Source organism: Ptychodera flava, chromosome 15, assembly GCF_041260155.1.
Source record: "Ptychodera flava strain L36383 chromosome 15, AS_Pfla_20210202, whole genome shotgun sequence".
Taxonomy (NCBI): Eukaryota; Metazoa; Hemichordata; class Enteropneusta; family Ptychoderidae; genus Ptychodera; species Ptychodera flava.
In genome coordinates this window covers 36,772,058-36,798,553 of record NC_091942.1, presented here as the reverse complement: position 1 = coordinate 36,798,553, position 26,496 = coordinate 36,772,058, and the positions used below count along the sequence as shown (strand labels likewise).

General features: G+C 37.2%; 4 protein-coding genes across 6 annotated transcripts; 3 read left to right on the top strand and 1 right to left on the bottom strand.

Annotated features, from left to right (window-relative positions):
• Nucleotides 1-371: 371 nt before the first annotated feature.
• LOC139152060 (uncharacterized) lies at nucleotides 372-26,496 on the bottom strand. The gene is made up of 5 exons (XM_070725152.1): nucleotides 26,313-26,496; nucleotides 23,982-24,156; nucleotides 14,705-14,822; nucleotides 14,155-14,443; nucleotides 372-2,363 (listed from the first exon to the last, which is right to left on the bottom strand). The coding sequence occupies exons 1-4, from the start codon at nucleotides 26,363-26,365 to the stop codon at nucleotides 14,397-14,399; spliced, it is 393 nt and encodes a 130-aa protein (XP_070581253.1). The 5' UTR covers nucleotides 26,366-26,496; the 3' UTR covers nucleotides 372-2,363; nucleotides 14,155-14,396.
• Nucleotides 2,196-6,637, top strand: LOC139152057 (uncharacterized). Its single transcript, XM_070725145.1, has 3 exons — nucleotides 2,196-2,434; nucleotides 3,335-3,517; nucleotides 4,110-6,637. Exons 1-3 carry the CDS (start codon nucleotides 2,196-2,198, stop codon nucleotides 4,513-4,515), a joined length of 828 nt encoding a protein of 275 aa, XP_070581246.1. The 3' UTR covers nucleotides 4,516-6,637.
• Nucleotides 6,685-9,396, top strand: LOC139152058 (uncharacterized). 3 transcript variants are annotated; one of them, XM_070725149.1, is made up of 4 exons: nucleotides 6,710-6,767; nucleotides 7,246-7,653; nucleotides 8,291-8,623; nucleotides 9,028-9,396. In XM_070725149.1, the coding sequence occupies exons 2-4, from the start codon at nucleotides 7,352-7,354 to the stop codon at nucleotides 9,116-9,118; spliced, it is 726 nt and encodes a 241-aa protein (XP_070581250.1). In that variant the 5' UTR covers nucleotides 6,710-6,767; nucleotides 7,246-7,351; the 3' UTR covers nucleotides 9,119-9,396. The 3 variants fall into 3 exon arrangements, with proteins under 3 accessions (XP_070581247.1, XP_070581250.1, XP_070581251.1); XM_070725150.1 differs by having other exon boundaries at nucleotides 6,714-6,767; nucleotides 7,276-7,653; XM_070725146.1 differs by having other exon boundaries at nucleotides 6,685-7,653.
• Nucleotides 9,601-13,343, top strand: LOC139152059 (uncharacterized). Its single transcript, XM_070725151.1, has 2 exons — nucleotides 9,601-11,030; nucleotides 11,849-13,343. The coding sequence occupies exons 1-2, from the start codon at nucleotides 10,624-10,626 to the stop codon at nucleotides 11,949-11,951; spliced, it is 510 nt and encodes a 169-aa protein (XP_070581252.1). The 5' UTR covers nucleotides 9,601-10,623; the 3' UTR covers nucleotides 11,952-13,343.

The window sequence follows — 26,496 nt, the reverse complement described above, 5'->3', positions numbered from 1 at the left end:
ATGGTTAGTCAACATCCCACACTGACGTGGGCCAAACATTTGACGGAGAGAGCGAAAACCATGCAAGCTCATTTTGGACTTCAATCAAACGTATAAGGACGAGTAAGGATTATGTGAGTTTAGTGGAAGACCTATGTTTGGAGAAAAAATATTCTGCCTTCTCTAAGTTGTATTTGGTCACACTGTTTGCCAATACAATTACTCATATAAAGAATGATTACACACCTGTCAAATTTTACAAAAATAAAGACTAATAAACAATGTAGCTGATTATATGGATACAGAAAAGACAAACATGCTAACGTGACGCACAGTGGTTAAGTAAAGGCACGAAGCATAGCTCTAACAAAATGTTCAATTTTGCCCTTGGATGCCGTACTGAGTATACATAATGATAGGCTAGCCATGCCTAGAGAGCCCCATCCTACTAGTGTTTCTGAAAATACAATGAAATAAACTGGCATTGCTGCTGTAAATGGGCTTTAGGGACCTGAGGACAGTAACCCTTACGAGTGATAAAGTTGTGTAATGTGTGTCAGGGGTGACTCGGTCTATCAAAGCACCGTTAGACAGCTGAAGTTTTCTTAAATGATAACATTCCTGTTCAGGTGATACTAATAAACCACAATATACAAAATGACCCCATGAATTTCAAAGATAATAACTTGTCATGACAGGAGTGGCATCCTGACCCATTGGCAATCATCATCCTTGAACTAAAATCTTAGCCAATCAATGCAGATCTTTTGAGTGGTAGCTGTTGACGACACTCAAACCAAACATTTTATTTTGAAGTGTCATTTTGCTTTTTGTTCAAGTTTATTTCTGTACAAGTACGTTTCAAAATCGCGCACAAATATGATATTGCCCGTATATTGATGTTCTCTTGGCATTTTTTTTTATAAACCACACATAACATTTGATTCGCGGCTCGTCTTTCAAAATGACAAGATCACTTTGATGTTCTTGCCTCGTCATCTCTTTGATTTTGCCGAGTAAGGAAAATGTAGACAGATTTGCCCTCTTAATGTTGCCTCAGATTTTACTGATTCGACTAAATCTGAATATTTTCAGGCTGTCATTCTGGTGCAAGTGTCACTCCAAAATCCTACAGCAATGTCCGTCCGAAGGCAAAGTTGAATTCTAGATCAATAGCTTTCATCAATGACCGGAAGTAGACTAGATTGTAGGTCCTGGTTGGGTCCTTGAAATTTGATTAATCAGTTCCGTTGAATATGAGTACGTTGTTTTTCAAAGTGTTGTCGTTATATCTAATAAATTCAGAGTAGATACCGTTAGTGTCATTCGTGTAATTGATTTATTAGTTGAGATGACCAATCTTAAATGATGACCTGATAGCTATCGACGGCTTCCAGGTTCCAGTTTGTGTATTTATCAATAAAAGTCAGCACTTCTGTATGTCAGTTGGTCAGCCATAGCTTGCTCGCAGGTGAGTAATATTGTCTGTTATTATGTTCAAAACATGAGATCTGTCTTTCTTTTATTTTATCAATTAAACTGAGTTGAGAACAACATTAGACGATAATGGCTCATTTTTGCGACCATAAAATATGCGAGACGCCTCTCCAATCAGGCTGCTTCTTATGGTAAGAAGAAAGACAAATTTCGGATTCATGAGTGGTGTACCATGGGACTAGCGGAAATCAACGTCGCCAAAAGATACTAAGGTGACGTCATGTCGTTATGTACGGTAATGGCGGACTTTGTTGGCACGTAAAATCATATTACCAACGGCTGGCATCTCTGAAAGCCGATGGCATAGTGGTTCGAGTGCATACCATGACAAATCTGCTTTTCCTTCCAATTGAAACAAACGACAGGACGTACCAGCGATAACCTTTACACCGAAACAGAAGTAGCAAAACGATGGGACCTGACGTAACGCTGCCAAATATAACTGAGCGATAGGTTTGCCGCGTCATTATTTGCAGACGTCCGACAGTGACGTAGGCGTGTCTGATTGTAGTTTTAACCGGACGACCAGGGATTCCCAATTCACACTGTTAGGCACAGCAAGGAACCACTATAGCCCGTGGTTTCCTCTATTTCATTGAAGTATTTTTTCTGTACAGCTACAAGAGTGACCTGTAATCGAAGTGCATCGGCAACGAAACAGGTAAACTCTCCTGATACTCAATTCTATAGCAGAAGATTGACCGCACCATACTTGAAAGATGGTGAAAAGAGGTTCTTTATTGGATACTGCTGTCTCAGTCATAGCCTTCGCTACCTGTCTGATAATGGTTTCCATAGCGACTACACTAGACGACCCGATGACGATGATCATCATGTTGGTATTGGCAGTGATCGTTGGAAGTGCATCCATGGTGACTCTTGGTAGTCTGATAAAGAAGAAAATGAATAGAAGACTTGAACAACGGCAACTTCAACAGCAAAACGAGGCTTTAGAAAGGTGTGTTCTGTGAATTGTTTATTGACTTAAATATAAATATTTCGAATAACTGCCTATATATGTCAATAAACGAGTTCACACATCTGACTTAACAGTATTTGTTCGTTTGACATCTCTATAGCTATTTTTTCGGTTCACTTTAGATTTGTGTGTTTGCTGACAGCCATTATCGTAAAACAGTTCAAAGCTATATGTTCCCTATGTCCTTGAAACTTACACATTGACGACATGTATATCACTACAGCTGTACCCCTTCTGTTTTCATAGGGAGTTGGCTACATGAACACTACAAACTTTCGCCCTACCCCTCTCTCTCTCTCTCTCTCTCTCTCTCTCTCTCTCTCTCTCTCTCTCTCTCTCTCTCTCTCTCTCTCTCTCTCTCATACTACTTAATGACTTTGCAATTCTTCATGACGGAAACCGTTTCGAAGCAACGGACTGACTGTACAATTTCGCCAAAATATTATTTATTCAGAAATTCCATTATGTATGAACAGTCAAAGCCCCTAACAAAGACTTGATTGTTGATGTTTGCAAATCAAAAAGCTTCTTTCGTTAATGATTTATGACTAGGGCAACCCCATTTTGCATTGTCTTGCATAAGAAATATTGGAATTCAACGCCTTATAATTATAGATTTCCGACGTGTAATGTAAGTCCAAATGAAAATTATAACTGTCTTGCTGGCTACAGGTTGCCAATGTGGATTGCCCTCAGCAAATACGCATAGGTCGACATAAATGTGCTGATACTGTTTATGAATCCATTGATTGCCTGCACAATGCTCTTTATTTTGATTGCAAACACGTCATTGCAATCAATTTTACAAATCCACACAGAAGACACACTAAACACACATTACATGCACATTATACTTTATTGCATTATTTACATTTCCAGGCAGATTATTCCCAATGACCTCCCGCCATCTTACACGGAGTGTGTGTCGTCGGGTATTGGCCTAGAAGTTGTTGTCGATGTTTCTGTGACAACGCTACCACAGACGGATCAAATCACCTCAGAGCAAATCGACGGCGGAAATCAACCTGCAGTCCTTGAAGTTGTCACAATACAAGATATGAGGTAAGAGAATATATACTAACGATGATAATGATGATGATGATGATGATGATGATGATTGATTTGTTATTGTTGTTGTTCGTATTGACTTTGTTGTAGCTGGTTTCTGTCGTTATTAAAATACTTATAATGAAAAACTTTATTCAACAAGTCAAACTTGGAGATTTAGCTATATTCATTGTCATATGATCAAAGACTGACCAAATTTATAAGGGTTTCACGTCTTCTACAGTCAGATCTCAGCATTTTCATTTTACGGCTATTTGTAATTTTGATGCAATGAATACAATGTTAATTTGAGAATCATATATATATCGGCTGACAATAAGCTTACATCTCTCGGAAAGACAAGAAAATGCGATTTACTTCAATTTTATAACGGACCAGAGGCTGGTAAACTGTCAAATTGTATACAGTGTAATGTGTCTTGATTTTGGACAACCTGAAGGGTGGAATTTCTCGCCATTGAATGTGTTATTTTGGTTTTATCGCAAGGAATTTAATGACTTTTAAGCATATATAACTAGCACCTACGCGACAAGTCGTAAAATCACACATGATAACATGTACTAACTACACTCGAATTCTACCCTAGACATTACGGAGCTAGAGTCAACGAGGGTTTTGTCAATGACGAAGAACCTCCACCGTCATATGAGGAAGCTTTAAGACTGAAAGAACTTCAAACTGATTCACCAAGACAGAACTCAGTGGTGTCGAATTACCAGCAAGTAGCTGACCAGCAAAACTACGGCCAACACGTATCTGACCAGCAAAGAAATGACCAGCACGTATCTGACCAACAAAGCAACGATCAGCATGTATTGGACCAGCAGAGAGACGACCAATTTGTTGCTGACCAACAAAGAAACGACCAGCATACCATTGAAGAAGTCGAGGATCGGCAAACAATTGAACAAATCGATGACCAATACTCAAATGACCAGAGTCATGTCCGGAATATCACTGAACATGTCGATGACCAACATATCAGTGACTAGGGCCACGTACAATGCACTACTGGACGCATCGAGGACCAGTATATTGGAGACCAGCGCTGTGACCAGAATGCAGTCAACGATTGATATGTGACTAGGTTTCTTGGCTAGAATTCTGACCGCATTATGAAGAGAAACAATTTTGTAGACTGCAAATGCAGTTCGAAGAGATTGGATCCTCGACAAGGAAAACTAACTTGCGCCTAGAGCTGATGTCGTACAATAAATTCTGGAATGCTTTCACGTGACAAATATATTTTTTTCAGTTTCACTCAGGACATTCATTAAATTGGATATTATGACATCTATACTGAGATACACATCAACTGCATCATAACACGACTGACCGAATCGAATCGGATAGCTTTCATAGTGTTGGCGGCAATGCCTTTATGGAGAGACAGCAATAAGGTTCATCGATATCTGGGACGATTTTTCAAAATTTATGATTATAGGTATATTTACAACGACATTTACAACTTTGTATAGGAGCCAATATATGCTGTAATGTTGATCGAGGAATTATCAAGTACGTAAATTGACAGTATCGAATTGGATTGATCGAAGTAGAGTGTGTAAATTGTTCTACAAAGATAAGTTGTCGCGCGACTTTGCCAAACGGCCATCGTATGGATAAGTGCCTACCCTTGAATGAGTATTTCTGTTGGTTGTCATGTAAAACCAGTGATGACGTCAAATTTTTAAACTTTGAACTGACCCCAGTAACGCTAAAATGTACGTCAAATTGATAAGCGTGGCCTTGATTCAGATTTCCAATGATTCATAATATCACTGATATCTTAAATCTTGTAGAATTCAGCTATTTGCAAGGGAATGAACCCAAGTCCAAGCCTTAAGTTGAGTTTACATGTGACCATGATGACATTTTTCACCTCTGTCCACCATGACTGCACTCAAGTTCTGCAAAACCATAATGAAACCATTTTGATCTAACATCCAAACTTTTTACCATTTAAGGGCCTACGCCCGAATTGATAGAGATTCCATACACCCAGCTCTGTAGAGTTTTATCGATGTATGTCGTTTTATCAGCAACTTGTCAAAATATTATTTTTTATTTATTTATTAAAAAGCTTTCTATCCTTTGTAGGATGTATGCCAGACCTGAAATTGTGAATCTTACATTCTATGACAATACTTTGTATAGTTTTTCGTCTATTTGAAGGCCATCGTTGCAATTTATCAAAGGGATGTAAGTTATACCCAGAGCATTATTTATGCATGTTGAAAAGTATCCGTTTTAACTTGGCTTCAAACAAAAAAAAAGTTGTTTGATAGAAAATAAATGAATCTGTCAGAGTAACGCGTTTTAAGGCTTTGTTTTGTAACTTTCATACTTATACAGATCGCCATTGCTACACATTCAAGCCGCTCAGTCCTTTCATAGACCTAGAGAAGAAAACTCCAGGGTCTATAGTCCTTTCGTTTCAGAATCTATTTCAAAATCTAAAATCTATAAAATTTATCGAGAAGGTGATCTATCAGGCGCTGCAGTGTAATGTGACATGATCTCAACTAGGTCGGATGAAAAATGACACCAAATAAAATGTCCAGGGTACACCAGTTAATAACATGACAGATGTAATATTGATGTTTGTAATAACATGAGACTGAATTGATCGGGACAAACATTTGTGTGTTTTATATGTATCTATTATGACAGTGTCTTGGAGCACGTAGGCATTCAGTCAGATATATAGGTCACGATACTTTGCTATGTACTTTATCGAACAATGAATTAATTAGTAAACCAGCCGTAACGTATTTTATCGACAAATATTTACACTGCCTGACAGAGATGGCTCTCCTCCATATATCTCCACGGACTACGTCATTTTAATGGCGGAAATTTCGGTCACACCTGTTATAAAATTCCACTAGGTTTTCTATTATCACCCACGTAAGACGATCTGCTTCTAGCAACCTTCTGTTTGCTTAAACAACGACCGTACACGTGCAAGTTGACAAGGTTCTCAGCCTACAGAAGATCACCAAATTGGACCGTACATCATACATGTACACCGTGAAATTTGCAAGTCAAGCGTGTTCCCAGACACTGTGACTAAGGCTCATAGTTATATACAAATCTGCGCATGTCAACAAAGTAAGTCATTAACGAGATACGTCATAATGTCACCAGTCAAACGTGTTTGTTTAAACTATAGAATATTCCAAATACGGTTTGACTTACATGGGAAGTGGATTGTCAATTGTACTAATCAACGACACAGAAGGTGTGTTATGACTTCTGCCTATTGTAATTTTCGGTGACGGTGAACTATACGTTCTGATACGTTCTCAGCTACGAAACTAAGTGACTTGTGGGATTCATCCTCGTTATATTCCAGCACAAATTCAAACATAGGTGTTACACACAGTACGTAACTCGCCAAAATAAACACAACAGAAGGTCCTATTTCTTCTCTAGGCAGGTATTCATTCAGCAATGGGATTTTACTCCACTATGTAATGCATTTCAGGCCATTCCCCTGTATACTGAATGTTTCAAAATAATACTAGTAGTTAGCTATCGAGGCATTGCTAATAACTTATAAACCTAGTACATTGCCCTATTTCTACAGAAAAATGTCTTTCTTTACATTAAATATACACTCTGTAACATATAGCAGGTAAATTTAGCATGGTAATACTAGTAGTCTCCTGGACTAAATAGGCAGTTTGTTTTATTTTATTTATTATTTTTTCACACAGCAACTAAAACGTAGTCGTCTTTCTCGGCAGAAAAAAACAAGACCTGATCGATGACATTCGATAAACATCTTGTTGCCTATACTGTAGACGACCATACCCATGAAAAATGTCTCAGTCCAGAGACTTGATCAACATCACCATTGGAAGCATAGCGTTGCTGATCCTGATATCCTGTGTCTTTGTATCCGGCATTGTCATAAATGATCCGGTCATTACACTGGTTTTGGTTATCCTGTCATTGATAATACTGGTGTTTTTTATTTACTCGGTGTACAAACTGACGAAATGGTTTAATAATGAACCAAACGCGACAAATACCGGACGGATATCCCGCAACACCCCAGTCGACGATACTGTGGACCCTAGGAATTCCATTGAGATGACACCACCTTCTACTTGGCAAGAAGGGTAATGAGATATGAAATATTAAAACTTTGATTGCTAGATCATATTCAGATCCATGTAGTCTGTATGAAAGTAAAAATGGTTGGAGATCAAAATCTTAAAATTATTATAACCTGTACACACTTTCGGCGCGTTACATTTGATATATATTTAATGTCAAATTAAGTGATAAATGTAGATGACCATTCCCATGAAAACATTATTAAGCACAAAGATTAAATTCTTATTTCTTCACTCAAGTTCTGTGAATTTTCTATATGTGATTGATCCTTTGATAATCCGAATGATCTCTCTCTCTCTCTCTCTCTCTCTCTCTCTCTCTCTCTCTCTCTCTCTCTCTCTCTCTCTCTCTCTCTCTCTCTCTCTCTCTGTCTCTCTCTGTCTGTCTGTCTCTCTCTCTCTCTCTCTCTCTCTCTCTGTCTCTGTCTGTCTGTCTGTCTGTCTGTCTCTCTCTCTCTCTCTCTCTCTCTCTCTCTCTCTCTCTCTCTCTCTCTCTCTCTCTCTCTCTCTCTCTCTCTCTCTCTCTCTCTCTCTCTCTCTCTCTCTCTCTCACACACACACACACACACATATCTCTTTGCGACCTTCAATTATCTTTACGCACAAACTTCGTTTTGCCTCTTTTTATGCGGTCTCAAAGTCATACATTTCAAAATGGAAACCCTCCTCCATATTCAGAATACGAAACGAGTAATTTCACCATTGGTGCTACGTCAGAGGGAATGGGCCGCAGCGACCAATCATTGTCTGCAGTAACTGAGGGTGCTGCATGCAGCGTGGTAGCCACTAATATACCTATCGGTGTTCACCATCACACTAGTAACGAACTGTTTGACACTATAAATGAACCAGACATTTTAAAAAGTGGTGATTTGCCTCATGATGGTCAAGACGCGAGCGGCAGTTCACAGGATCAAAGGAACAATGAATCTAGGCAACCAAGTGCAATTGATGGAGTTTATTTATCGCTGAGGTAAGTTCGGCTTACTTTTGTCAGCAATCACTGTGCTGAAGTCATTCTGCCTGTTAAACGGGTGATTGAGTAGAAATGAATCGTTTTAGATATGGATCAGATCGGGGCACACAGGATATAGGAACAGAAAGCGTAAAAGCAAGCCAACTATACTGTGTTACAAAATGATCTATTTCTGTACTATAGTCACACTTTTACAGCGGAGAAAATGTGTCTGTAAAAGGTATTATCATTTTTGCATTTCAACTTGAAAATATGATAGATTCTTAATGTTGAGTTAGAGTTTAATGTTGCCCATTGTATGAATACAATTAATGATATTTGAGAATTATTGAGCAAAATTTGATTATTTTATGTATCTATTATATTTGTTTTGTAAAATTTTACATCTCCATATATTTTAGCTCCGGATATGAAAATGTTGGATTTGTATCTGATGGCCATCGCGTTTCTCTGCAAACGTCAACAGAACAAATGTCAACGACAACCGTGTAGGCTGTCTGTTTGTCGACGACAACCGTGTAGGCTGTCTGTTTGAAGACATGTCCAACGGCTATGGAATACACAATATGGTGATACGTTTACATTTACAGAAAGTTTGGAATTAAAACCCTTGCATCAAACATTTTGTGTTTTTGTTCACTTTTGTTGTATGTTTTGATGTTGTTGTTTTTGTTGTTGTTGTTGTCTTGCAATAAACTATGTTTTTATCAAAATGTTTTGGTCCTATGTTACCTTGTCATTTTAAGTAAATAAACACGTATTTATATTCATTTGGACCTCTTTTTTCACTTCCGTAAATGTCCGTTCTGCTTTCAATCTGTATCGGTGTTAATATGTCAGTACTACGAATTTAGGAAACGAATCGAAAAAAAATAATTGGTACATACATCTGTTTCTACTTCTCGTTTTTCGAGTCAAACATGTACGAAGGATGTTTTATTTGTAGATTATTATTTTAATTTTTCTTTTAACTTCAACATTACTATCCAAAAAATACGAATACCAACCAGGGAATAGCATTGCTTACATATCAAAGGAAAAGTCCTCGCCTGCCAGCCCACTGCATTTATTCGAATGTGGACATTTCGCCTCTATTTGCAATATAAATCCAACTTATTGATATACATGTACTTCAGCTGGCAAGAAAATTTACATTCACAAAAACATACCTATCTATTTGTAACAAACAAACTATTACCGTTAAGTTAACGAACCAATAAATGTCTCAGGGAATTGTTGAATGTTAAGATATGTCGTCTTCTGGAAATCTAATGAGATCAGTATTAGTTAATGAAAGATCTATTACCTGTAATCTTTGGTGTAATTCTGTCTGCATTCGTGTTCCACTCCAAAAATATGTTGAATGCTATCTTTCAATATTCATCGCTATCACAACCTATACTGAACTTTATTCGGTACTAGAATTCACCCGTCATATTGCATATTACTCTCGATGTCTTGTGTTGGCAAGGCTAATACTCTGTATTTCATCATACCTTGGAAAGAAGAATAAAATGCATTTATTTTATAGTAAAATATCAACAATAACATTTTTCAGGCTATATTTTCCTTGACATGATGCTAGTTGACACGTCAGCGTTGGTTTGCTGTATTCATCTTATCTTCTAGCTGACGTAGGTAGGCGTTGTGTATTGTTCCACAAACTTCCATAGAAGGTTAGAGCTCTGTGACGTTGATGCTAGGACACTGACGATTTGCAAAACAGCGTAATGAGTTTTCAAGTTAAATATAAACGAAATAGCAAACCGATGATACTTATGCTCTGTTTTGAAACAGAGGGGAACACACAGCTCCAAAATTACGTCGATATTGTGTAAAGAGCTTGAGTTACTAATGTGTGAAAGTCTTGAGATTTTCAACGTACAGGACGTCTTCTTGGGTTTCAGCTCCTCGTCACGGAGCGATCCAAGTCCTTCAGGTGGAGAGACCGAGATGAGATTCTCTATAGTCTGTCGAGTGTGATGTTTTGATCCAAAATGGCGGACCAGGATATCTTGGACGATAAAACTCTTCGTTATTTTGTCTTTGGCATGATAGCCGTCGGTGCCGTTGTCTTCATAATTATTGTTATCATATCCGCAGTGGTAAATCTTACAGCTGTTATGATAATGGCGATAATAATATTTATCGCACTTCTGGTTGGACTGTTGTACATGTTTTATGCATGGGTCTTCACGACATCAGATAATTCCCAACGAACACCGCCAGATCATCCAAACGGCGCACAGGGACAAGATGTTGTTTCTGGGACCAACTTTTCAGAAGCAACAGCATCATCACCCGGGACAAAGGAATCGATCATGATATCCAATAAACAAGATCTGACGCCATCAAGCGGTGAACCAGCTCTATCCCCTTGTCAAGTAACCTTGCAGAGTGAAAGGTAAAGATATCTATGACACAAACTTCCTTTGAAATTCGCATTGTGAGTCCATGTCCGTGTTCAACTGTGTCACAATATATATTGTGCAAGTCACTGTACATGGCATGGCATGCGCGGAAGGTACAGGTATACCTGACTGTGGTTTTGAACGACTTTGCTAAATGCGCTGACTCTAGGAGATCTTTCAGGGTCATGTAAGAAAGGTCAGCAATTTGATATACTCTTTTTCTACTCTGTCTTACAAAAATTACTGTGATTATAAGTAATGCCATTACGATTGAAAACTGTAGACTGGCAATGTATTTTTGTACTTCATTTATATATTTGATATACTTATTATCATGCTTGCTAAAATCTCTAGTATCCTTTGATAAAATGTTATAAAATCTCAAGCGCACATTTCAAAGGATGACTTCATGAACAGTTGACGAGCTGAAACGGATATCCGGGTCAGAGAGATTTGATGTCAAATTTAAAGTTCAAGAGAGTTAATGGTAGGTCTTGTCACATGGGTATTGCTTCCAGTAAACGATACCATGTAATATTCAAAGCTGGTCATACCTCTTGATAACTATGTGTGTCGTATCTGATGCCGGATATTGAACCATTTTATATGGCTTGCCTTAAGAAGTTTGATGTTAAGTTTATTTAAAATGTGTCACTGATCACAGGAAAAGCTAATATTTTCAATTGCTGGTCAACAATTTTATGTGTTCCAACTTTATTCCTCCGTTAAAAATAAACCATTGCGTTCCGTATCTCTCTTTGAAAAACCCTTATCCATAGTTATGTTAATTTAACTTTATATTTATGTTCAGTGTCCCAAGGGCCTACGTGAATACTGCATACCAACATCATCCTGAAGACAACGATGAAAACGGCTTCTCTGGAAATCCAAGTACAGTCACTTCAATTGGGTAGTTTAAACCAGTGACTCTCGACTTGTCAAGCAAGATATATTTTATACAGTAGATCAAGACGACATTGCCAAGGTTGTTTGTGGTGGGAAACTTGCTGGGCAAGTCACTACACATTGAGAACAAAGACATTTACAGATAGCGTATACTGAGTAGAGTACAGAAAGGCGTTTCTTGGTATCAGACTCACTTTGTCTCAGCTAGCAATTCAATACAATGGAAGCTGAACTTTACACGAAATTCTGGTGCTTTATACATGTATATCCACCAATGGTACCACTTCTATAGAATGTGTGCATTTTTTCAAAGCAACCTCGTTGTATTCCATATCTACACGGGACGTTCGCCAATCTTTGATTTAACGCCCCCCCCCCCCTCGAAACTAGATACAAATCTCAGGGTTCCTAAGTTTCATGCAATCATTGAATGATTTTGTTTGTCAAGCACGTGTTTCTGACATACAATTTTATTGTTTTGCTACCCTATGGTTTTTCCTCCGTCATTTTTCCTTTTTCACTTGGCCAACTAGGGAGCGGTGGCTTACATATCACAGTACAATGCAAGGGCACCAAACATCGTCATAGACTTCCAGTGACAGGCTAATTAGGGTTACAGCTACCCTGAAAAACTAATCTTTGTACCACGGGTCAGGTTAAGGTAGAATGCGTCTCGGGGATAGATGTTCGTACTCTCAATTTATCCAATTTGCTCTACCGCTTGTGGAGGTCCATTTTAAAGCACTTTGAGTAATACAAAAAATACTGTCTTAATTTTCGAAAATCGAAAAAACTTTATTTCTCTATGGAGTTAACATAGGAATGACGGCCATTTTAAATTTCAAATATGGGTAAATGTTTTCCCCTAACTGACCCGTGATTTTTATTCTTGCTTTGACGAGAGAATGGTTGAAAGTTTCCTTGAGAGAAATCCATACTACTTTACCTCGGTATCACGGTTGTTTCCGGTACATTTAGAACTCTGCTGACAAAAACAAGATGTCAATCTGACTCTACAGAGAAGAATCATATGCACAAGGTATATCAATGTTTTCAGGAGATGTTTCAATTCTTTCATACAATTTAAAAATAAACTCAATGTAACTTCATATTCCTTTGAGCGGATTATTATACAGCATGCATAAAACAAATTGCATTTCGTTTATTTTTTCAATATAGGTATTGTTTAAAGTTCCTTCTTTTTTATTGCGTTTTGTAATTTTTGTCCTCCGACTTTGCACCTGTTTAATTTCTGAAACATGTTCTTATGTTACGGATAAGGTTCCAGATTTTCACAAACAGGCTCCGACTGATTTAAATTTGCTACGCCTTCTATCATTAGATACAAAAAGGGATTAAAGCTGTCATCCAACTCTTCGTTGGTTGCCCTTTCTACACGATATGTACCCATAGACTATGACAGAATATTTCGACGACTGACTGTCACGGACCGTCGGCGGCGTCATGACAATTTTATCACTTTGATTAAAAAATTAATGATACATTCTGTCTATGACTATCTCATGATAAAACGTGCATATCAGTCTCATGTGATTAACCTATTGACACGATACCATCGCAAAATAAAATATTCAACGGTTAAAGGTTCCCTGTGAAGGACGGTAATTATATCGATAGTGAAACCTTTAGGGCACTACTAGTACGACCTGGGAACAGCTTCTGTTTAGCATACTTTTAGATCGAGTCCTAATTTACATGAAGTGGTATACCCTTATAGGGCAAGAATTTTGCAGGAATTTCTCGAAGTTATTGCATTCTTGCCTAGGCTGCCATAAAAAAGTCTCAAGGAAAAGTGTAAGCTTAAAAGTCTCTACAGAAATGCAAAAAAATCTCAAAATGATTATAACTTGGCGAGGAATATGTCTCTCTTTTGATTTGTAGAGGGAGATGGTTAATGCCTACATGCCTGCAGGAGACGACGTCTTCCACTGTCGTGATATTTCAAGTGTTTCAGCTGACTACCTGCAAACAGGGCTTTATTCTTGTCCAAACTCTCAGTTTATTTTATACGCCAGTGAGTTTTTATTGTTGTATGTACCAGTACGTATCAGTGTCAGCCATACCGGACTTTGTCACCACTCTACGCAGCTATGGCACTCTTACTAATGGCCAACAAACCAGTAATATCAAGTCCTGATTGTCACGTGACGGATCCATATCTATCGATACCCTTCAATGTACGACACTCACCTTGATTTTGTTGTATGATTTGAGTTAAGGCCGTTATTCAAAGTTTTGCATTGTCGAATGAAAGTTCGAATTGACTGCAGCATGCATTATGATTAATTGTACACACTACGAGGGAGTATAAAGGTATGCATTTCCCCAAGGCCGACTCAATTTCTTTTGGTGACCCAATGTTCGGTCGGTGGCTGTAGTTCTGCAAGGTTGCACAATGGAGGTCTTCAATACTGCCAAGTGTTCTACGACTTTTACACATGCAGACCCAGCAGGTCAAGACGAAACTCCTTCTGAACAACTGAGGAGAAAGCAGAAAAGACGCTGTGTGTTCATAGGACTGGCTATTTTTGTCTGCTGCTCTGCAACAGTAGCTCTCTTGGTGATTTCATCGTTCTTCACAGTAGGCTCCGTATCGTTGACAATCGTTGTCTTATTAGTATTGTTGTCACTGATGATACCAGCACTGCTTTGTACATTGGTATCTTGGATACGATCAGTCTGTCGGGAAAACAGAGTGAACTCACACAGACCCAATGCAGTAAAATCATGGACTACTCACCGTCCCAGGAAGACGGGTATGCTTCACGACTTCGAACTTTGTTTTGCGTCTGAAGAATACGTCGAGGACGTGGATTATTCTCCTCCTCCTCCTCCTCCTCATCATCATGGTGTTGCACCTGAAGATGTGTTGATATTGAACATTAGCCGACAGTGATGACAATGGTAACACAATCGTGTAGATGAAGTTAGGTTGTTGCTGTGATAGTCTATGTTGTCCCACGATTACAATGACATGTGTACAGCGACGATACTAAGTCACGTGTCACTTTGGATTCTCACCACTAGGTGTGGTTTACCATCAAAACTCGCGTTGCAAACACTAATTTAAACTTTCACGGCTAAAAGATTATACTATTTCATGTTCTGTAACTTCACTATATTGTACAGAGTACAAGTTCAGATTACTAAAGTACAAATCTGATTCTACGTTATCACTTATTTTGATGACATATCACTGAATGCAATCGGTAATTTTGAAATTATCAAGGTAGGAAACGTGACAACAACAAAAATTAATACTTTAAGGTTTTCAAGAGTTTCAGATGCGCATTTAATTTCGTGCATTGTTTTCATACCTTTAAACCGATGCATGGAACCACTGCACAGTTTAAGAGACACATGAGAATTGAACATTTACTCTTTGTGATGTCACTCCTGGCTGTCCTTATGAGGTCACATTCAGTATAGTAAAGGTATTTCTGTGTAGCCTACATTAACGAGGTCAATCATAGATTGCTGGAGTTCACCATAGTTTATAGCCCTGACACACGTACTGTGTTAATCAATAACACTGCGAATGTAAAGAATAACCATTTGTGCGCCATGTCCGTCAAACAGTATTGAGTTAGACAAGAAATGTTCGAATACGCAAGGGGATGGAGATGATTTAACACATCTAACTTACAAATATCAAATATGTTAAAGTCGTAATGGCTTTGGTATTTAGAAGAGAATTATTCATCAGTTTCCTGTGACATCACAGATTTAGTCGCAAGTCTTTCCACCAACCATAACGAATGTTTATAAATAAAGGCATATAAGTGCTTTGACCACATCAGTTTTGCCTATGTATGATCAGTGGAAGTAAATACTTCATATGGTGTTAATAGCTCTTAATTCTGATCATGAGAGATTATATTTAGTCTACTGTATGGAAAGTTTTATGACATTTCCCCTTTTTGATTTGTATCTGACTGAGCTGTATGTACAACTGTTTGACTGTGTTTGAAGACGTTCCTCCCAGTCAAGGGTATTGTGAACAAAAGTTAGGTCACTGGGAATGAATTACAGTGACGGGATTACACTACGCATGCTACGTCTACATACACAAAAAACTTTGTTAAACACCCCATAGGAAATAAGTCTTGAGCACAAATTGAAAACTGAAAAGTACGTCTGTTCATCAGTCATGTTATATAAAGTTGATATCCAAACCAGGGAACGTTATCATGTCTTGATACAAAATATGTGGTTTTGTATGGTGTGTATAACCTGAGACACCTGATAATCGAAAGTGACATGCTATTATTACTGGCTACAGTTGAATAATTGTGTCTCTGTGCAATTTTGTAACGAGTCAAAAATATCCAAGCCCGATATTCATAACTTTACATGAATTCATGAATTCCATGGACTCTGCCACTGAGTAAGAAGAGATGTAGAGTTTAAGGGAAGCAACGTTTTGGCTGGTTTTTTTAAATGCCAATTTGCATAAAATTTATATATATATATATATATATATATATATATATATATATATATATATATATATATATATATATATATATATATATATATACAGGGCTCGAAATTAGCGGTAGTCCCGCGTCCACAGACTACCAACTTTTCCCTGGGGCTACCAAAGTCCTTGAAATGGTAGCCCTCACGGACTACCAAAGCCTGGGACATGAAATACCTGGCGTGCGATGTCCGTTACTTTCGGACGAGCTAAATGCAGTCAACATACAGTTTCATTTGTTTGAAGCAATTATCCTTCCATCTGCGAAGAGTTTTTTCTGGTGACTATTACAATTTTCACTGCTATGTTGTTATTTTCACAAGATGCAGAGCGTTTGATACTAGAATGTTGAGTTGCTTTTCCGTGTGCAGTCTTTGCATGCCAGTTCCTGCAGTTCACACTATGCTGTTGATCGGCAGCATACAAGACGTACTTGTGTCAAGTTTTGGGGTTTTGATGCTGAAATTTCACAAAACTGTCACTTCTTTATCAAGAGATTGTGTAATCAGTTTGATTTGAAATAGTAATACAAAACATTTTGTCAGTTAAGCTTGGCTGAGTTTCGCTGTCTTTTATCTATGGTTGTCGATCAGTATCAATGTATTACGTTCTGTATAGACAGACTCGGGTGTAGCAAGGCATGCCAGTTCATAAAGATCATGAGAATATTTTTTTTTCTGTTTTTCTTTACTAGAGTTACAATTTCGTTGGATGTGTAAGCCGATTTTGAAAGTGATAGAAAGTATTAAAATGTATATAAATTAGCATAAATTAAGCGTTCGTGACACATAACATGGGGTTTCTCGAGTTGAAGCCCCTAGTTTTACTGCTATTTTGTGTTGCTGAACCGGGGCTTATACTCGGACGAGTAAAGTATCCCTACACTAAAATATTCATGGACTACCAGCCATTGTCACTGGGCTACCAACTTCAGCAAATGGTAGCCAAGTGGACTACCAGGGTAAAAAGTTAATTTCGAGCCCTGAATTATATATATATATATATATATATATATATATATATATATATATATATATATATATATATATATATATATATATATATATATATATATATATATATATATATATATATATATATATATATATATATATTCTATATATATATATATATATATATTATATATATATGGTTTCTAAACTAAGTCTCGCGACTCACGAAACAACGTTGTAGAGATGAAATTGTAAAATCAATTCTCCAGCAACCCTTATATATCTCGCTCTACTATTGTATTGAGCACTTTTTATCGAACAAGTCGAACCGCATACTTCGTATATATATATATATATATATATATATATATATATATATATATATATATATATATATTATATATATATATATATCATACATACATACATACATACATACATACATACATACATACATACATACATACATACATACATACATACATACATACATACATACATATATACATACATATATATATATATATATATATATATATATATATATATATATATATATATATATATATATATATCATAACTGTATGATGTATGATGTATGATTAAGTTCAACGATTACATTGTGATAGATTTGGAAACCGGGTTTCACTTCAGGGAGCGGTCGTTATTTTCGGCCTGAGGGAGTCGGAGGAATTTCATCGGAAAATCTGAAATTTCGATTAACTTCCCCTGTCAACAATGATGAATTTGAGTAACCCATCTCCTCTAACACAGAAATTTTGACTGAACCCCAACCACTTAGAAAAATAACATATCGTTACATGTATCTTTAAAATTTACAAAAATACAGCAATAGTAACGATTAATCAAATCCTGCTGTACTCCTCTAGATTATCTTTGGTTATTTCATGACAGTTGAAAAAGGTGAAACCAAGAAAATGATATTCAAAGTCGTAACAAAATGTAGATATAAAAGCTCGCGCTATAACCAGTATTCAACCATATAGTATTGTTTACTTTTGGATGAGCGTGATGACAGACTTTTAACTAAGATATCTGAGACAAGACAGAATTTGAAAGTACAAGGGGAGGAACAGGTGGGAGGCTGAGGAGAATTTGAAAGTACGGGTGGGGAGGAATATGGGAGAGGTTGGGGGGAAAGTATCAGAGGCGGTTGTCCCTTCTCTTGTGTGAACATTTTTTAGAAATTGATGAGTGCAATGGTGCAGTCTAGTGCAATTTGAGAGGTATTTCCAATTTGTATTTTTTTCTAAGTAAAACACCCCAAGGGGAGAGCATGAACCTAAAATGTTTAGAAATTGATGTGTGAAATGGTGCAATCTGAGAGGTGTTTCAAGTGATTTCGCACCAAAAATTGAGAAACCCCCTTTTTTCTTTCCACATTTTGAGCAACCCCCTTCTAGCTTTCGATTTTCTGAGTGTCTCCCACCCCTTCTGATTCCTCCGACCCCTGCCCCGCAAGCCGTAAACAATGACGGCTTCTAATCTTCATTGCGTGGTTTTGAGAGGGACATACTCTTACAGTTTCTCTCTACTGTAAGGGCAACCCAACCAGCCTATTTCATGATATTGTGTTGAAGGGGTACGTGTCACAGCATTTTTAAGTTTAAATATAGGATTTAAAGAATTTCAGGGAATAATTAACAGCTGTTCGCAACTGCCCTTGGGGCCCATCACGGTTTGAAAAACTTGCCCTAGGCCTCCCATCCACAATTTTTCCCGTCTCCGCTCCCCGCTACAAAAACTCCCAAAGTGCCCTCTTCACATGACAAAAGTTCCCCTCTCACCTCTCACCTATACTTGCTTTCGTTCTTCCCATTAAATTGTACTTAAAATAACAATACAGTTTTTCTGCCCACCGACGTGAAAGAGATGTCCTCTTCCCCGTCCAACGATAGAATAAAATAAAAACCTTTCTGCCATCGAACCCCTTGTAAACATCTCTTTAAAGGAAGAGCTTCATTGGCTACCTCTGAACTGATGTCAGAAAAGTTCCATATTGAATTAGTGACCCATTTTTTCCGTTGATTTTTGCAGCTATTAGATAACGACCCGACAGTTCAAAAAGCGTTTTGAATTTGCTGTGTAATTGTGCATCTAGTGTTTGTTGTAATGTTACGACCATAAAAAACAGGCGTCCGAATGATTTATCCATTGACAGCGTTGCTGATTATTATCTTAAAAGTCTATCTCCTTGAGTGGTCAGCTGTACCAGTCTGCACAATGTCCATTTTGGCAAATATCGTTTTGTAAATCATCAGACTTGGAGCAGGAAGTATTCGATAAAAAAACGCGTTAAAAGAACAAATTCCATAACTTCGAACATATACAGTTCGTATCAAAATGTATCTTAAATAATGTTATAAAAACACCTGCTGAGCGTGTCAATCTTAAGACAGAAGATGGACTTTGTTTGATCGTACAATGACGTTTCTAGTTCCACTGTGTACCAACACAGTATATTGGATTAATGATTGACCTGAATATTGTTACACAAGGGTACCATACTGGTAAATTTCTGTCATGCTGAATTGCATCGGTACAGAGGGATCTCTGGCACAGGTCGATAGTCAGTAAATTACTCTCCCCTTTCTTAAGACGTTTAGGAAAATCGAGAGAGCAGTCTTGAACGCAGGACCCGAATGCAGTTCTTTCAAGAAAAGGATTAGAATAACATAGCGACCTTAAGGTACGTCAGCTGACCTTGCGGAACGATAGGCTAACGGACGAGCAAAACATGTACAACTGACAAACAAAACATGTATAGAAGGGCCTATTGATAAGTACAGTATAATATTTGGAACTATAGACTTCAACCAAATAGGTCCTACCTAAAGTCTGTTGTCAAAAATGTTACTCTTTGTACATTTTTCTACCAGGACCAGTGTTTAACATATATACCATTGTCTTTTTCATGTCGATAGTTCAAGTTGCATTATTGTGTACATTTTGGAAATGTTTACCACAGTGTCTTAACAAACATTGATGATTCCTATTGCACTCTACACACCATGCGGCGACTATTCGATTGAACATTTCTGTTGTCAGAAATTTAAGTCATCATTAAAAAAACTTAACTTCAAGAGACAGCTTTTGATTCGGTCTCCTCTTGGTGCACTGTCAAATTCATATAGTAGAGGTCTGCAGGCTTACGTAATAGTCGATTTTAAACCATATATAACATTCTGTATTTGCAAACTTGTTCAATAAATGTACAGTCACTGTGTCATAGTCGTAGGGTTCATTTCAGATAAATATCAAACCATGTGTTAAATTCAAGAGCTGGTGATGCATGAATGCCAGGGAAGCATGACGATAGTGAATTTGCTGACAATTCAAAAATGAGATTTAAAGATGGCAGCTAACTTGGCTACTGAATAACGTACACTATTACGTAATCTATGTGATAGAAGAGCATCACGCTCCAACCATTACAAGGTGACTCCATGTAAATATGGCAAATGAACCCTTTGAAAAATATAACATCACACGCGATATTTCCATTCTCAATATTAAGCAATTAATTTCACTCATAATTAATTTGAAAAAATCCATTGGAATTTCTTTCATAGTAGTTTATTTTCATCTGTAACAGTGATAGCCTACCCCATAAGGCTGGAAATAAGGGAGACCATATATTGCCATATATCAATATTTGATCAAATTGATGCCTTCAGTTGGTTCAGAAAGTTTTCGACGGGTCACAACGGATACTTATATTTGCAAAGACACTTGGTGTAAGAGAGGGAGATTAGATTTAGTTTTCAGGTAATGTCAAGGAGTGATCAAAGGGTCCTATTATATATTTTCATATACATGCAGCCTAACGTTTTATATTCATTTTGAGATTTAATATTTATTTTTTAAATTGAAAACTAAACCCAAATAATGTGCACAGGCAGTGTAAACTTGGCAAACGAAAATAGTTTAATCCGGAGTATCAATGTTACTGGGACTTTTTCAGAAAGCCATAAATTAATAATGATGTGAGAAATTAATTTATTTAGGAGATCTTTGCCCAATTATATATCTACTGAAAGTTTCCATGAAACCATCTAGAGACACCAAAACTAATTTATTTCCTATTTGAGTATTTAACGTGTCTTCAATTACACTACCCTACACTAATTTCCTACATCTCTTTCTTCACTTTCGATTGAGGAGCGATGGCCAGTGCCTTCAATTTCGTTTCCGGACAAGCTATTACATGAGACCTTAAACAGGTATACTTTGGGATGACACAGCGTTGCATAGTGATTACTATGAAAACAACATAAATGCAGTGACATTAAACTTCTTTACATTTAAATGTTAATTATGAAGATTGTTCATTCTATATCGAAGTAATCACCAATATTTTGTCATTTAAAGTTCAACGAACTTTTGTCCAAGGTACACCCGCGTCAACAAATAATCCCTGTAATGTTTACTCAAATTTACCACCGCAGCAATCAGTAAAGATAGTCGTCCCTTGTTCCTACGATCATGGATTTTACTTATGATTTTTGTACGAACAAAACTGTGATCAATACGCCCAGTCAACTTCACCTATTTTCTATTCCGACAGATGCTGTGACACGGACCAAACCTTAATAGCCTAATCTTTGAGGTTTTTGCAAAACCACGTCTTCAGAAAAAGGAGAATCACACATAGCATAAAGAATGGATAACGAACGAACAGAAGGGCAGACGGATAGGACACCTGTTCTTCGTTCCCGTGCCCAGCGGTTGCTACCACGGAGTAATATTGTACTCTGTGCCTCGTGTATATGCATGGTAATTGTATTCGCGATATTTGCAGTTTTAACCGTCTTCTTTCCGGTTGTTGGTTGGATGTTAGCATTTCCTATGGTCTTCATGTTCCTTATAATAATGCGTCACCTGACAGCCTGTGTCACGGGAGAAGGACTCAGAGCCCCTGATCGGCTAACCTTAGACAGAAATAGGAGAGTGGACGATTCCAGTTCACCTCATGATCTTCCGCCCTCTTACGACGATGCAATGGAAAATCAGTCATCTGAAAATAGTACTAACGATTCTCAGGGAAATGGCGTTCAAGGTACCCTGTAAGTATCATTATATATAACGATCTTCATGTTTCAAGTATTGATGTAACTACCTTATAAAGTACCTGAATACTTGTCACTGACATACAAAGAAGGTACATGTATATTAGGTAGCTACAAGTTAACCGGCTATTGAACCACTCTTTTTTGGGAGTGGAGATTTAGCCGAGTGGTTCTGTCTATGGCCTCTCAGCTAAGCGACTGATGCCGTATGTTGTGGGTTCGAATCCGATTGAAAACTAGACGTATATTGTAACATGAACATTGTTATGAAGTCTCGAAATTAATTATCGAGGCAAAGTACATCTAAACTTAATAAATTATATCACACAATATTCATCTTCCTTCTAATGTCGTTGTACATAGCTGCAATTATATAGAACGTGTTGTGGAGTTCTATAATAAATTTATGCAAGTTGTTGTTATTCTATTTAGCGGCTGCTTTAGCAGAATTTTGTTACATAAGCTACTTCGTCAATGCTACATTTTCGCTCAACCCCTGTCTGTCTGTCTGTCTGTCTGTCTGCATCTCTCTCTCTCTCTCTCTCTCTCTCTCTCTCTCTCTCTCTCTCTCTCTCTCTCTCTCTCTCTCTCTCTCTCTCAATCAGTGACCCCATTCCTCAGACCCCTCTGAGCTTTTAAATTTATTACACCCTCCTTGCACTATTTCTGGGGTAAAGTCGGGAACACATATTCAGACTTTAATTTTTTTTACAATACTTTGATGATCTGATGTTTGTCTCGACTTGAAACCCGTTAAGCAAGTGGCCATGAAGTTTACCTCTTGCTTCTGTCAAAAACACAAATTACTAGAGTGTAGTTTTTCCGATAGAGTTAGAGGGAGAGTAGCGGCCGTGAGGGATTTCAACTAGGGTGAATTTTGAGTAATTTGTTATTTATTACCCTCTTACTAGGCTTGTTTGCATAACACCAATTTCTTTTTGCCATCATGACCCAAGATTTATGTTCTTGATTATGAAAGAGGATGGTTGGTATAACGTTTCAATGGAGTAAATTGGAGCCAAAATTTAAAATTATCCGGTTTTTGGGGGTTTTTTTGGTTTTGTTTTGTTTTGTTTTGTTTTTTTTGGGGGGGGGCTTTGAGCGTCCATGATAAAGAGACTTCAAATGCAAAAATCCACACTATATGCATCGCTTGCTCTTCATGTCCAAATCTTTGATAGTTGATGATAACAAACATTCAAATATACCTTTCGTGTATATTCTTTTGTTTTTATTTTCCATTATAAGTTTTGTAATCTGTTTAAAAAAACTGTTAGGTATCAACAACACAGCTATCCAAAATATCAAGGGACCCCTCTCCCCCTGTCTGTGTCGTATAATCAACACCCACCCCCTTCAGTTATCAATTATTTCGTATGACACCCCGCCCCTAAACTTTGCCGACAGCCTCTGAGTAACACCTGTACTTATGTAGTCTGCAGTGTTGTGTTGAATCGCAAACTTTAGATGTGTATCTAATTGATCATAACTAACCTTAGATTGATCGATTGATTGATGATTGATTGATTTGGTGATTGATTGATTGACTGATTGATTGTCATCTACTTGGTTCCCTTCTCTTTGTAGTGGTGGATATCGTAATGAGAGTTTCGAACCAGATTCAAGCGAACAAGAACCTCCACCGCCATCATATGAAGAGGCTATAAGACTGAAAGAAGAGCAAGAACTTGAACTAACAAGGGCAAGAACATCTTGATTTTGTTACACTTAGATGCAGAATACGTTGCTGATTTTGATCTTTCCACACTCTCAATCAACTGTCAAGGAACGATGAAAGTCGAACAATGGCACTATATATTGATCCGTTGTGGTCGTTTGACAGGTTTTCCGCAACATAGTTTGTCCGCTACAAACATCATAGCGTAATGGACCATCCAGTCTTTCGTCTCCAATTCAGTAGTGTACTGACTCAATACAGTTGTACTGTCATTATAACGCCAGCAGAGACCTGCATAGTTGGCGTATGTAAAGTAACCAATCGGACATAAACGTACAATATTTCATATTTTTGGATATCGGAAAATTTCAAACCGAAACCTTCTCTTGATAATGACATTTACAGTGATAATAACAGTGACATGAAAAACATTTTTCAAGTTCTTCAAAGTTGGTATTGACAAAATCCAATTTTGAAGAATCATACATATATTTACTTCCGTATTATTCAACATGAATATTCGTGACAAGTGTAAATTCGTATCGTTGATAACATTTGGCAAACACTGGCCTGTATCAAGTATCATGTAATTTCTCACGTATGAATTATCATCCATTCTGATTCCGTATAAAACGACAGAAATATACATTATATATATATATATATATATATATATATATATATATATTACGAAAACAAATTACAAGAACAACGTGACAATATATGTTACTTAAGTTTCATCCATCCTGCAATGCTCAGTAGAACAAACGGTATCTAAAGTAAGTAAATATATTCGAATGAGATTTTGGTCGATATATCATCGAAAAAATACAAATTTGACATTAATGTTGCAATGACTGCACTCAATAGAAAAAATATCTATTTCCAAAACGTTTTTAACTACCTATCACGTATTTAGTAAACGTGTTATATCCTCATAATTGTAATGTATTACTGAAATATTTATTTGGTTATGTCAGTAGCGTCGAATGCCTAGTAAATAATCCGACTACATGGCAAACATTACATCAGCCGTTGCCTGTACCGGAAACTGTAACCGTTCATATCAACTTGGTATGAAATTAATTTAATATGATTGATGCCATTGAAAGACATTGTATGTCATTTTAAACCTTGCAATCACCTGTACAAATACATGTTATTGTCAAAGATTTCACTACAGTGAATGCAAATAGTCATTTACAATCATTTTCAATCGCAGAAAAACTACTGCGAACATTTTTTTAACAAAATCGGTCTTTGATATTCTACAACAGTACAAAAAGGAATAAAATAATGTCATAGGAGAAATAAAAATCATTTATTTCTTCAAAGTGGAATCTATTTATTTAGTGGCTACGATTGAGTTTTTATCAAACTTTTTCCATGTTACACAAAAGCTATTTTGATTCACAAGACCAATTATCCATGACTTCATTTTCATATCATTTGAATCATGGCAACCATATTTTAAACTGTTAATACACTTTCGTAAACGATAGTCACCAATATTTTTTATTGAATCTAATATGAAGTGTTCAGGTAGAAGCAAGCCTTGAACAGTTCAAAGTCGACCATACTATAGAAAGTTAATTCTTTTGTATCGCCTTGTGCATTACAATAACATGAAATAGTTGAACTTGGTTTTCACAATCGCGAAAATTTGTTTTTGTAATGCTTGGAGTTAGAAAAGGTGGTTAGACCTGGAGGTCGGTTCTTTGGTTATTTAATCGCTGTGATGTAGTTTAGGGTAGATGGACATTTGTGATCAGAAAAGGCCTGTAACAGAAGAAGCTCAATGTATGATGCCTAGACTAAAACAAAATTCAAACAGTCCACTGACGATAATTTGAGTCCTGACACCTAACCAAGATTGTCTTAACCGCAAATACGTTACGTTTACGTTATGTTGATATCGACCTCCATGAAATGAGTTTTCACAAACCACATTCTACAAAACAGACTTGTTGACTTCAACATTTGGAAATTTGCCAGTGAAAAACATACTGGTCAGAATCAATACGACAGAGTGACAATCCTCTTTACGTAGTCAGCTAACCGGAAATATGTCTATTGGTTAGTTAGAGAAGTAGAAAATCGATTAAATGTACACAATTCATATGAGTACAAACCAAACGCCATTTCACCTGCACAATATCCGAGGTACACCAACATCCTGAGGCTTACAGCGCATGCGCATCACTGCTGTCGTTCAAGTTTGCGGGAGCCCTATTTCGTGTGTTTCTTCACAGCTTGACAGTAAATCCAAAGTGATAGAGACAGAGAGGTACATTGCAATATGTACAAGATTTCAATATAGTGTCCTGACAC

What these genes read in the sequence shown, in the direction of transcription:
- LOC139152059 (XM_070725151.1), top strand. Translation starts at nt 10,624, where the DNA reads ATGGCGGACCAGGATATCTTGGACGATAAAACTCTTCGTTATTTTGTC. An exon ending in GTAACCTTGCAGAGTGAAAG is followed by an intron (nt 11,031 to 11,848) that starts GTAAAGATATCT and finishes ATTTATGTTCAG; the next exon opens with TGTCCCAAGGGCCTACGTGA.
- LOC139152058 (XM_070725146.1), top strand. Translation starts at nt 7,352, where the DNA reads ATGTCTCAGTCCAGAGACTTGATCAACATCACCATTGGAAGCATAGCG. An exon ending in CCTTCTACTTGGCAAGAAGG is followed by an intron (nt 7,654 to 8,290) that starts GTAATGAGATAT and finishes GCGGTCTCAAAG; the next exon opens with TCATACATTTCAAAATGGAA. An exon ending in GGAGTTTATTTATCGCTGAG is followed by an intron (nt 8,624 to 9,027) that starts GTAAGTTCGGCT and finishes CATATATTTTAG; the next exon opens with CTCCGGATATGAAAATGTTG.
- LOC139152057 (XM_070725145.1), top strand. Translation starts at nt 2,196, where the DNA reads ATGGTGAAAAGAGGTTCTTTATTGGATACTGCTGTCTCAGTCATAGCC. An exon ending in CAAAACGAGGCTTTAGAAAG is followed by an intron (nt 2,435 to 3,334) that starts GTGTGTTCTGTG and finishes TTACATTTCCAG; the next exon opens with GCAGATTATTCCCAATGACC. An exon ending in GTCACAATACAAGATATGAG is followed by an intron (nt 3,518 to 4,109) that starts GTAAGAGAATAT and finishes ATTCTACCCTAG; the next exon opens with ACATTACGGAGCTAGAGTCA.
- LOC139152060 (XM_070725152.1), bottom strand. Translation starts at nt 26,365, where the DNA reads ATGCGCATGCGCTGTAAGCCTCAGGATGTTGGTGTACCTCGGATATTG. An exon ending in GTACCTCGGATATTGTGCAG is followed by an intron (nt 24,157 to 26,312) that starts GTGAAATGGCGT and finishes CTCTTCTTTCAG; the next exon opens with TCTTATAGCCTCTTCATATG. An exon ending in AATCAATCGATCAATCTAAG is followed by an intron (nt 14,823 to 23,981) that starts GTTAGTTATGAT and finishes ACACATCTTCAG; the next exon opens with GTGCAACACCATGATGATGA.